This window comes from Nannospalax galili, unplaced genomic scaffold (assembly GCF_000622305.1).
Source record: "Nannospalax galili isolate Female #2095 unplaced genomic scaffold, S.galili_v1.0 scaffold32, whole genome shotgun sequence".
Lineage (NCBI taxonomy): Eukaryota > Metazoa > Chordata > Mammalia > Rodentia > Spalacidae > Nannospalax > Nannospalax galili.
Genome location: NW_008335297.1, coordinates 68587 through 80849, shown reverse-complemented (window position 1 = coordinate 80849; position 12263 = coordinate 68587). Strand labels below are relative to the sequence as shown.

General features: G+C 44.9%; 1 protein-coding gene across 1 annotated transcript in view; it reads left to right on the top strand.

Annotated features, from left to right (window-relative positions):
* The window catches only part of LOC103731541 (nodal modulator 1), a 60489-nt gene that overhangs the window by 12289 nt on the left and 35937 nt on the right, over positions 1-12263 (top strand). The window contains exons 4-9 of the mRNA XM_008829872.2: positions 1586-1686; positions 2811-2917; positions 5580-5652; positions 7865-8017; positions 8727-8864; positions 10057-10146. Of these exons, the coding sequence (XP_008828094.1) occupies positions 1586-1686; positions 2811-2917; positions 5580-5652; positions 7865-8017; positions 8727-8864; positions 10057-10146 (662 nt within the window). The remainder of the gene's footprint in view (positions 1-1585; positions 1687-2810; positions 2918-5579; positions 5653-7864; positions 8018-8726; positions 8865-10056; positions 10147-12263) is intronic.

Below are 12263 nucleotides of genomic sequence, written 5' to 3'. Positions count from 1 at the left end.
TCTCCCTGTAGCCCTAGCTGTCCTGGAACTCACTATGTGGACCAGGCTGGCTTTGAACTCACAGAGATCTGCCTGCTTCTGCCTCCTGAGTACTGGGATTAAAGGTGTGTGCCATCACGCCCAGCCTCTTTCTTTGTTTTTAAGTGTGTGTGTGTGTGTGTGTGTGTGTGTGTGTGTACGTACGTACGTACACATGTATACATGTGGATGTGTTCATGTGGATGTGTAGGTGTATGCCAGAGTTGAGCACTGGCTGTGTTTCTTGGTTGCTTTACCACTTATTTTATTTTTGAGGTGGTGTCTCTCCCTGAGCTTGGAGCTCACTGATTTGCCTGGGCTGGTGAGCTCCAGGGATCCTCCTCTCTCTACCTTTTCAGCGCTGGAGTTTCAGATGCATGCTGCCATTCCCTTCTTTTTATGTAAATGCTGGGGATCCAAACTCAGGTCCTTTTGCTTGTATGGCAAGCTCTTTACTGACTGAAAAGCTCAACTTCAATTTGTATTAGGATGAACCCTTCAATTTTCTAAAGAAAATGAATTTGGTATTGATATTCATATATCAGAAGATCTTACTCAACATTTATGATTGTGAGGTTGGAACCTCTTGTCAGTGTGGAGTGGTGTGGCAGCAGTTGGCACAGTTGAGCATGCCATTGTCCCCCACTTAGTGTGTGCTGCTCACATCCTCCTGTGTAGCTCCTGATGCTGTGGAGTTCATGTTCCTTGTTTAGTGTGGCTGAATCTGGGTATTTGGTCATGGGCAGATCTAGAGCTAGAGGGGATTGGAGCTTTGCTACATTCCCTGTGACTCTGAAAGATCCTTTATCCTTTCTGTCACTCAGTTTACCCCTCAGTAAGAGCCTTTATCTCCTGAGATAGTTGTGAGAGTTCAATGTACTCATCGCAGCGCCTTGTCTATGGTGAACATTCAGTGAAGGAAAAAAAAAAACAACTGGTTCTCGGGATCTGGGGAGATGGCTCAGTTGGTAAAGTGCTTGTTGTGCAAGCACGAAGTCCTGAGTTCAGATCCATGTCAAAGCTGAGCAGGTAGCATGCTGGGGGCACTCAGACATGAGCGTCCCTGGGACTTGTTGGCCAGCCAGTCTAGCTGAATCAGTGCTCTCTAGGTTCAGTGAGAGACTCTGTCTCAAAAATAAGGTGGGGCATGATAGAAGAAGAGGTCAGTTCCAATTGTTGATCTCTATGTTTCATACACACGTGCACGCACCCATGTGAACATGTACATAACACATACACTCACACAAGAAAAACAAAACAACAAAAACCCAACAGAAACAACTGTGCAATGCTTAGTGAATTCTCAGCGGACTCTAAGATACACCTTAGCTAGAGTTATGTTCTGAAGCGGTGAGCCCTGATTCCCTCTGTGGCTAGACACCAGGTGGCTGGTCTGAGGTGGAGGGAAACTTCTTCACAACTTCTACCTTTATTTTAGTTCTTGAATCATGTGAGTGGTAAGTGTAGGGGTAAGTAGAAGAACCAACTGGGGAAGGTGTTCTCAGCACTAAAATTGCCTTTTGTCTCCTACCCATCCCTACCTCTCCCCTTCCTGCTTTTCTCCCAGAGCCAACCAGTGTGGAGCTGCATGTGGATGGTGTGAGCGACATTTGCACAAAGGGCGGGGACGTCAACTTTGTGTTCACCGGCTTCTCTGTGAATGGAAAGGTTTGGTTTCAGGCTCTGCTGTTTCTTCATTTGCTCTGTGGTGTGTCATCTCTCAGCCTTTACAGAAGCAGGGTGCTTGCACCCACAGGGCATTCAGAGTGAGCACTGGGCTGTGGCAAGTGCAGTCAGTTTGGGGCCATCCCCCTGTCCGAGAGTTTAAATGCTGGGAATGGAATTTTCTGGGGTTGCTCCTTTGGGGAGGAGCACGCAGCCCGGGACCTGGGTTGTTGCCCTTGCTATGGGTGAGCTAAGTTCAGTTTCTACCAGAGGAGGCTCCCCCTCACAGGAGGCTTCCCCTAATGGAGGCCCCTGCCAAGAGGAGCCTCCCTCAAGAGGAGTCTCCCCCCAGAGGAGGTTCCTTCCTGACTCCTGCTCCCCCTGCCAAGAGTATCTCTGGAGAACGTAATCTTCTTGAGGTATTCCAGAACACTTGGGTAGTGTGAGTCAGGGTGCTGATCTGTGTGAGCACTGCTCTCAATCTGATTCTCAGCAGAGAGAAACTTCCCTCTGTCCAACTCCCAGAGTGGACAGAACATTTGTTTACTGCTGTGGTCCTCATGGTGTGGACTTACTTCTCTCTATGTTAAGAGTGAGGCCCTCAGTTCTGTTTACACATGTGGGTTTCTTACTGGAGAGGGGAATCTTGGGTATTTTTTTCTATCTTAGTGGTTTGTAAAATAGTGATAGATATTTTTAAGATTTATTTTATTATGTGCATGTGTATGCATGTGTCTGGGGTATGTGCATGTGAACGCAGGTGCCTGAGGCCAGAGGTGTGGAATTCCTCTGGAGTTGGAGTTGTGAGCTGCCTCACGTGGGTACTGGGAACCAAACTCTGCAAGAGCAATATACTATTTTTAACTGCTGAGCCATCTCTCCAGCCCCATAGTGATACATCTTTAATCTTAGATTCAGTAGTATAGTATTATTTTACTGTCTCTGTTCCCTTCACAAGGGCTCCATGATTATATACTCTTCAAAGAGGCCTTTGACCCAAAGAAGGCTCCAGGTGTCACTTGGGGACTAAGCAGGAATAATAGTACCTTGTCTGGATGGGGGCCTTTCCTGGAGGGATGCTTGTCTAAAGGGCTGTGCTACCTGTCAGTCTAAACTTCTTCTCATAGGTCCTCAGCAAAGGGCAGCCCTTGGGCCCTGCAGGAGTTCAGGTATCTCTGAGAAGCACAGGCACTGATGCGAAGATCCAGTCTACGGTCACACAGCCTGGTGGAAAGTGAGTAGTGTCCTGATGTATAGCCTGGGAACTAGAACCAGGCTATGGCAGATGTAGGAGAGCTTTGATCAGGTTCATGCTTTCAGAGCCCAGCATCCTCATGAAGTGGGAGTCATTGGTTCTACTGTACAGGATGGAGTGATTATCACCTACTGTGTCTATAAAGTCCCTGTTTCAGACTTGGCACTTAGTAGGCCATCATTTAACCTTTGGGGGTAGCCCTGCAAGCCCAGCAGCCTGAGTTTGAATCTAGGCTCCTCTATGTGCTTTTTGACCTGGGACAAGGTACCTTCTGTGCGGTGTTTTTTCATTTGTAGATGAAGATAATTGTAGAACCTACTTCAGAGGTTACTGAGAAAATTAGTATTATTGCTTCAAATTGTCTGGCTTGCAGTTTGTGTTTAATGTTTGCTCAATATAAGTTAGTGCAATTATGATTTAAAAACAGTGTTTTATCACTTACATCGAAACTGTTTTGTAGTTGGACCTGATGATTATTTAATTAACCTTGCTGAGTGGAATTTAAAGGACTTATTTAATGGATCTGTGTAGTGGAGATAGTTAAGTTGTAAATGTTAACAGATGTGTCAAAATTAATACCAAAATAGTTGGGAACTGATAATTTTGAAATAATTCAAAGTATTACCACGTCAGTACACAAGCCTGACTAAAATAGCGACATAGAAATTGATACTCAGTTTCTCAGTAAGTTACCCGCCTAAAAAATATTGTTCATCTTATTTTTGTCTTGAAATAATGTTTCTCCATGATTGGTGCCTCCCAGTCCTGATATTTTTTTTAAAAAAATACTTTATTATTTTTATGTGTATGAGTATATTGCCTGCACGTATGTGAGTGTACCTGTGTCGTGCAATGCCGTGGAGGTCAGAAGGAGGCTTCAGATTTCCCTGGAACTGGAGCTAAAGATGGTTTGCAGCTGCCATGTGGGTGCTGGGAATCGAACCTGAGTTCTCTGAAAGAGCAGTCAGTGCTCTTAACTACTGAGCCATTTCTCCAGCCCCCCAGTCCTGATCTTTTTTTTAATTTTTTTGTCTTTTTGAGACAGGGTCTCCCTGTAGCCCCAGCTGTCCTGGAACTCACTATGTAGACCAGGCTGGCCTTGAACTCACAGAGATCCGCCTGCCTCTGCCTCCCAAGTGCTGGGACTATAGGCATGTGCCACCATGCCCGGCTCAGTCCTTATCTTTTAAGGAGTGTGGAGCTGTGCTTTTTACCTGGCCTAGAGCAAGCTGAGTATGCCTAGACCAGAGTACTTAGGACCAGAAATGCTTGGATGTGGAATCTTTCAGATTTCGGAATATTTTCATTTGTGTAGTATGTTAGTTTCTTGTTGCAGACATGCACAACTGGAGGAAAGATCTGCTTGGCTCTTGGTTTCAGGGTGTAGTCGCTAGCTGCCATGTTTTTGGGGCTTAGCAAGGCAGGACACCTGGGAGCAGGGCATGGTGGAGGAGGCCACTCACCTCCTGGCAGACAGGAAGCAGAGAAAGAAAGGATGAGGTGAGGTAGACCCTTTGAAGGCATGTCCCCAGTGACGTACTTCCTCCAGTGAGGCCCTGCCCCCTAGCCCTCCACTTCCCCTAGTGAAGCCCCACCTTCCACAGGTCCCACCACCTCCCAGAAGTCCATCTTACTATGAATTCATCAGTCTAATCTGTTGGTTGGGTCAGAGCCCTCATGAGCTTGTCACCAAAGCCCCACCTGTGAACACTTCAGGGACACTTTATATCCACCCTGTGATATAATGTGATGTCTTGGGAATGGGGCCCACATTTAAACATAAAATTCATTAATATTTGATACACATCTTGAATATATAGGGTGAAGGTATTCATACAATATTTTAAATAATTTATTACGTGAAATAATTTCATGGTATGAAATTTTCTACTTGTGGAATATTGGTGCTCAGAAAGTTCTGGATTTTGGAGTGTTTTGGATTTAGGATTTCAAATGAGAATGATCCAGCTGTGGTTTGTTGTAGACCTTACCAGGAAGCACCTTGAACTTTCTAAGTTCCTTTACCCTGTGCGTTCTAAGCAATGCTAAGAGCTTAACATGGGGACACTGTGGAAGTAAAGAAAAGGCTAAATCTTAAAAATGCCCAAAGCCACTGGCACGTTCAGTTTTATTATAGCAAAGTAGTTGATTTTGAAAGTGTTTATTTTTGCTTAGAGGACCAGAGGGATAATAGTCCATCATGGCAGGAAGACATAGCTGCAGTCACAGGCAGGAAGCGGAGATATCCCATGGTCACCTGCAAACACACAAAGCAGAGAGAGAGCTGGAAGTGGGCAAGACTGTAAGATCTCAAGCCCACCCCAGACTCCTTCCTGCTCCTTCTTGTTCATGCTAGTCAAACCTGGCTGATAGAAGATGAGTTCATGCTGGAACTGGAGATGCTGGCGAGTGTCAGCCCTCTCCTTGCTGTCTGCTCACAGGGCCACCTGCCATGTGTCCTTGTGCACAGGAAGTGCTCAGCACACAGCTTGCACATGGGTTTGGACAGAGCAGAACTGGATTGAGTAGCTAATAGGAAGTTAGTGCTAATTCCTACTCTGTTTCCTTATGCTGCCTGGATTGGTCATAGTCTTAAACGCAGGTTGCTTGGAGAAAGTGAAGTGCATTTTGTGTTTCTCAGGTTTGCATTTTTTAAAGTTCTTCCTGGAGATTATGAAATCCTCGCTACTCATCCGACCTGGGCGCTGAAGGAGGTGAGCATTTGAGCTGTCTGTGGCCATGCCAGTGCTGTTCTAGTTTGGGGACAAAGGTGGAGACTTTGAATTGAGGATGTGAAATTAGGTCACAATTTTTCCAGATGTCTCTGAAGAACCAGGGGTGCTAAGGGTGTGGGAGTTTCTGGGGGATCTCCCCTGCCACAGCTAGTGCCACTGGTGTTGGTTTCAGTTTTAGGTGATAGTGTTATCTTCTTGCTGTGAAAAATCCAAAAGGGATGAAATCAACTAGGTGGATTTTTATCATAGCTGCGAAAAAATAAGTTAAAGTAAGTTCAAAGCCATCCTAACATGCTTGTTTTCTTTTGTGTTGGTTCTGAGGTGGTGTTTCCTTCTTGCCAAAAGAAGCTGCAGAGGGCTGGGCTGTTCAGTGGTAGAGCATTGGCCTAGCACATAGGAGGCGTTAGGCTCCTTCCATAGCACCACCATCAAAAAAGGGAAGATTCAGGGACTGCAGAAATGGCTCAGTGGTGAAGAGCATTGGCTGCTCTTGCAGAGGACCCAGGTTTGGTTCCTAGCACCCACATAGTAGCTAATGATAACCCAAACTCCAGTTTTAGGGGATTTGATGCCTCTCTTCTGGCCTCTGCTGGCATTACATGCACACGGTGCACTTCTCTATACTAGGCAAAACATTTAAATGCATAAAACAAAAAAAGGGAAGATTCAAGTATTAAAGTTGTCACAGGTTGTGTGTATTCATAATTGGTATAATTTGGTATCAAGTCATAGTACATAGTGTTTAAATATTTTTATTACGTTTATATGTTGGGGGTGGTGTGTCACATCACACTTGAGGTCAGAGGCAACTTAGTTCTCAGCTTCGATCATGTTGGTCCTGGGATCAAACTCAGGTTGTCAGGCTTGGTGGCAAGTGCCTTTATCTGCTTAGTCATCTCCCAGGCCCAGTATTTAGCATTTATAACTTGTAAGTTTCAGGGTTTTTTCTCTTCTGGAGCAACATTTAAAACTCAAGAGCCTCCACATACATAATAATTTACCTAGAATAAATTTTAGATTTGCCTTGTGTGTTAATTACATACATGAAGGAACATGAGTTTTATTGATGGAAGGCTGTGGTTTTTAAAGCCAAGCACATTTGTTATACTGTAGGCTTCATTGCTTCCCTTTAGATGCTGCCATTTCATTGCCACATGGGTGACAGTATACCTTGTGCTAAGTACTGTGCACTATCTGCATTATCCAGACTTCTTATTTTTTTTCAAAGATTTATTTTATTTATTTTTTGGTCTCTTTGAGACAAGATCTCTCTGTAGCTCCAGCTGGCCTGGAACTCACTATGTAGACCAAACTGGCCTTGAGCTCACAGAGATCTGTCTGCTTCTGCCTCCCATGTGCTGGGATTAAAGATTTATTTTATTTTTAATTATATATATGTTTTTATGTGTGGGTATCTGCACATGAGTGCAGTGCCCTTAGAGGCTAGAAGAGGGCATCAGATTCCCCCTGGAGCTGCCTGATGTGGGTCCTGCCATCTCTGCTCCTGTCCAGACTTCTTATAAGAAGACATTTGTTCTGTGTGTTTTAGAATATTGTCCACATAATGGGTCCTGTAACTTGAATGTGTAGAAATGAATAAGCTTGGATTTTTTTTTTTTAATGAAAGTAACAAAGAATCATACATAAATGGTTTTAGTTCACCTTTATCCAGTGAAAACTCTTTGTGTCTATGAAAAGAAAAATGATTTCCTGTTTGGTTTAATATGTCAAATAATTGCATAAAGTCACAATTGAGTGTTAGAATTATTCTTTCAGCATTTTCAGTGGTTCTTTCAGTATTTAAATTTTCAAGTTTATTTTACTGCTTTGTGTTTGAATTTTTAAAAAAAGATTTATGTGTATACATCTTCTGTCTGCATGTATTATATATGTGTATCTTGTGCATGCAGCTTCTTCAGAGGCTAGAAAAGGGCATCTGATCCCCTGGATTTGGAGTTATGAATGGTTGTGAGCTACCATGCTAGTAGGTGTTGGGAACTGAACCCAGGTTGTCTGCCCACGCTAACCTCAGATTCACAGTAATCTTGCCTCAGCTCCCCAGTATGAGGATTGTAAGGGTGAACCACAACACCTGACTATAAAAGTTTAGTAGTTGTTTTAACTGCAAAGGTTTAGTTGTTGGGTTTTTTTTTTTCCTTCTTTTTTAAGTTAAAACCTTTTCCTTTCATAGGCGAGCACCACAGTGCGTGTGACCAACTCCAATGCTAATGCTGCTGGTCCTCTTGTAGTGGCTGGCTACAATGTATCTGGCTCTGTCAGAAGTGATGGGGAGCCCATGAAAGGGGTGAAGTTTCTTCTCTTCTCTTCTTTAGTGACCAAAGAGGTAAGTTTGGAAAGCAAAGTCCCAAAGCGTGGTGGCAAGCGGGGTTCTGCTGTTGAGCACAACAAGGGATAGTTTATGGCCTTGATGTTTAAAAACACTGTGTGTCTCCATTGGCTGTTCACACTGAAGGCAGTGGAGTTCAGTGAAGTCCTCAGGCTTTGACCAAATAGAATCAGGTTCATATAGCGCTCAGGTTCCAACAAGTACCTTTTGCTCTGGGATCTTGGGTCTGTCACTTCCCTTTTTGAGCCTGCTTTCTTATTTTGGGGAAGGACAGCCTTGTCATTTTTCCTGAGAAGATAACCTGTTTTTAAATTAAAAAATTATTTTATGTTTATGAGTGTCATGTCTGCATGTACGTAAGTACACTGTACCTGTGTTGTGCAATGCCTATGGGCAGAAGAGGGTGCCAGATCTCCTGGAACTGGAGTTACAAATATTTGTTAGCCACCATGTGGGTGCTGGGATTCAAACCCAGATCTTCTACAAGAACAACCAGTGCTCTTAACTGCTGAGCCAACTCTCCAGCCCTTCATTTTTAACTTTTACAGTTGAATATAAAGATTTGTTTTCCCTTTGGTTGCACAAATCCACCCTAGAGTTGAGAAATACATGCATTGACCTATAAAAGTTGGCCTGGCCTCTGGTGTGGCTGGTGGGTAATTAGAATGTGGAAATGGAAAAGGAATCTTTTCTTCTCCTGACATAGGATGTCCTGGGCTGCAATGTGTCCCCAGTGCCTGGGTTCCAGCCCCAGGATGAGAGCTTGTTGTATCTGTGCTACACGGTCTCCAAAGAAGATGGCTCGTTCTCCTTCTATTCCTTGCCGAGTGGGGGCTACACTGTGGTGAGTGAGCAGTTTGTTTCTGTGTTGACAGTATGATGTGGGAAGAGCCTGTGCCATCTGGGTGTTGTGTGACTATGACTACCTGTGAGGTAAAGCAACTTAAAGAGGAAAGGTTTGTCTTGGCTCGTGATCTGAGTCCTTGTTGCTTTTGGGACTGAGGCAAGGCAGTAGGGTGTGGTGGAAGCCTGTGGTGGAGGAAACCTGTTCAGTATGCAGACTGGGAGGCACAAGGAGGGAATGGGTTGGGGGGGGGTCCCAATATGCCTTCAAGGGCATGCTCCAGTGGCCTGATTTCCTTCTGGTAGGCCCTGTCTCTTAAAGATGCCTGCACCTCCCAGTAGTACTACAGGCTGACAGCCAAGCCTTTAGCAGGGGATGTCCAACCTGCCACATTGCCACATGACCATATCATCTCCAGTGTATTGGGCCATATCTACAGCTATTGTGTGTGGCACTGGCCCACAGGCTGTGTGTTAGATACACTTGTTGACACACAGCCTTTGAGGAAGGTTTAAGATCTGAATTGTAACAGGTATCGAAGGACCAGGTGACTGGCCTCCTGTTCATGGACACTCTGCCTAGAGGAGACAGACCGAGCATCTGTAACCTTAAAGTCCCAAATCTGAAATGCTCCAAAATTGCAAAGTTTTTGATCGCTAACATGAGGCTACAAATGGAAACTTCCACATTGTACACAAAATTATCAAAGACACGGTCTGTGCTGTCTGTAAGGTATGTGTAAGGTATAAAGGAATCTCCTCCTTAGACTTGTATCCATCCCCAAGTGGTTCATGGTGCATATGCAAGTATTCTGGCATCTGGAAAGTTTTTCAGTGAGGAGCACTTCTGGTCATAGCATGTTTGCTCCCAGGATGCACAGCCCCTCAGCTGGAGCAAAGCTCCCCACTTCCTTTACTTAGCTGCAGTCCATATTCTCGGGGTTTGCTTTTTGGCTGCTAGACCGAGGTGTATATTGATGGTGGGGTCATATTGCTGGTTCCTTTTGTTTTGTTTTTTGAGACAGGATCTCCCTATAGCTCCAGCTGGCCTGGTACTCGATATATAGATCAGACTGGCATGAATCTTACAGAAATCCACCTGCCTCTGCATCCTGAGTGCTGGGATTAAAGGCATGTGCCAACACGCCTGCCTGGCTTATGCTGCTGGTTCTTAATCACCACTCTCCTTTCAGGTTCCGTTCTACAGAGGAGAGAGGATCACATTTGACGTGGCACCTTCCAGGCTTGACTTCACCGTGGAGCATGACAGCGTAAGAATCGAGGTAAGGCCTCCCTGTGCTCCAGACAGGTGTTTGGGTTCCCAGCTCTGACCACAGGTGTTGCAAACATGTCCAAATCAATATTGTGTCCAGCATGGCTGTGAAAGAAAATGGGACCTTGTAATGTGTTCTGTGTTAGCTTGGGATCCACCAGATGCCTCTCTTACAAGGCATTTCCATCTTAGAGATCTCGAGTCCTGGGCAGCCCAGCTTCCTTCAGTAGGGTTTTTGTTGAGTGTCAGCGGCACATTTTCAGTCCTGTTCTGGGATTGCAAGTGCCACAGTCCTTGTGGAATTCATGTTTGTTTGTTTGTTTTTAATATTTTATTTATTTATTTTTATTTATTTGTATGAGTGCATTGCCTGCATGTAGGTAAGTGCACCCATGTCATGCAATGCCTCCCTGTAGCCCCAGCTGTCCTGGAACTCACTATGTAGACCAGGGTGTCCTCGAACTCACAACCATCTGCCAGCCTCTGCCTCCCGAGTGCTGGGATTAAAGGCGTATGCCACCACGCCTGGCTATTATTTTTATTTTATGTGTATGCGTGTATTGCCTGCATGTAGGTAAATGCACCCGTGTTGTGCAGTGACCATGGAGGACAAAAGAGGCTGTTGGATCCCCTGGAACTGGAGTTATGGACAGTTGTTAGCTGCCATGTGGGTGCTGAGGTTCAAACCTGGGTCTTCTGTAGGAATAGTCAGTGTTCTTAACCACTGAGCCATCTCTCCAGCCCTGGAATTCATGTTTTAATGATGGAAAGATGCCGGTGTGGATATATGTTTGCCAGTGTATTAGAAGGTGATACTTGTACTCTGGAGACATAAGAGGAGAAAGGAGACCATGGGTTCAGGGCAGATGGCAGGGCTGCAGCTTATGGTGCCTGTTGTTGGGAAGGTGCCTCCTATGGAAGGTGCGTTGACCTAGTCTAAAGGAGGACACGAACTGTAGTGAAATCTGTGGAAGTGCAAAGGTCTTGAGGCAGGACTGGCCTGGGGAGTCTGTGGCACCCTGAGGAGGCCAGGGAATCTGGAGCAGAGGGAGGGAGGGAGGGAAGGAGTGAGGAAGGGGAGAGAGAGTCGGAGAGGAGATGGAGCAGATCTGGTGGAGCCTGGTGGGGTATCCATTGTGTTTGTAGGAGTTGGGCTGAGCAGAGGGCAATGTATTGAGGAAAACTTGGCTGGACCACCAGGGACATGAATGGATGTCCATGGACAGGATGGATGGTGAGATGTAGGTCAGAGAAACTCCTTAGACCCTAGAAGAGGTGGTAAATGTTTTTCATCATATTTGTGTCATCTTTAATTACAGAAATAGTAGATAGTTACTGCTGGCAATTTACTACATGGAGCAGTTCCCCAAAGAACATAGCAGTCTTTCCTAAATGGACCACCTGGTATTAGAGTTATTGAAAAAATTACTTTTTTTTTATTTATTTTTATTTATTTTTAATTTTTATAACATACTGAAAAGCACTGTGCTAAAATAGTGCAGACTCAGAGGAACTGGCTTTTAGGTCACACACGCAGCAGGGAACTGACTCTGCCTTTTAAGATTCAGTAAGGCATTTAACTGTTCTGCCCTGCACAGCAGGAACAGGATGACGAGACCAGCCTCCCCCTGCCAGAGCTTGCTGGAAGGGTGGGCAGGTCCATGGGCAAAGACATTCCCATGCCACCTCAGGTGTGAGTTTTTAACCAGCAGTGCCTGAAGTTTCAAGTGAGGGCCTAGGCCTAGAAAGTTCCACCACATCAAGAAGCATCCGTGTCTTACCTGTCACTCTTCCCTATGTGTGCTTTAGTATCTGGCACATAGTAAGTGCCTAAAAAAACATTTGCTGCTGCATAAGTGAATTAATAAGTTGGCAAGTCAATGGATTACCATTTGTTTTTGTGAGAATTATTCCTGAATAGAAAGGTATCTTCATTTTCTTTTCTTTTTTCTCCTCTTTCCCTTTCCCTCCACTCTTCCCAGGCTGCTCTCAAACTTATTGTCCTCTGATTTAGCTCCCGAATGCTGGGTTTGTAAGTGTGTGCCATCATGCTCTGAAATTTTTCTTTCTTTTTTCTTTTTTTTTTTTGGTCTTTTTGAGACAGGGTCTCCCTGTAGCCCTAGCTGA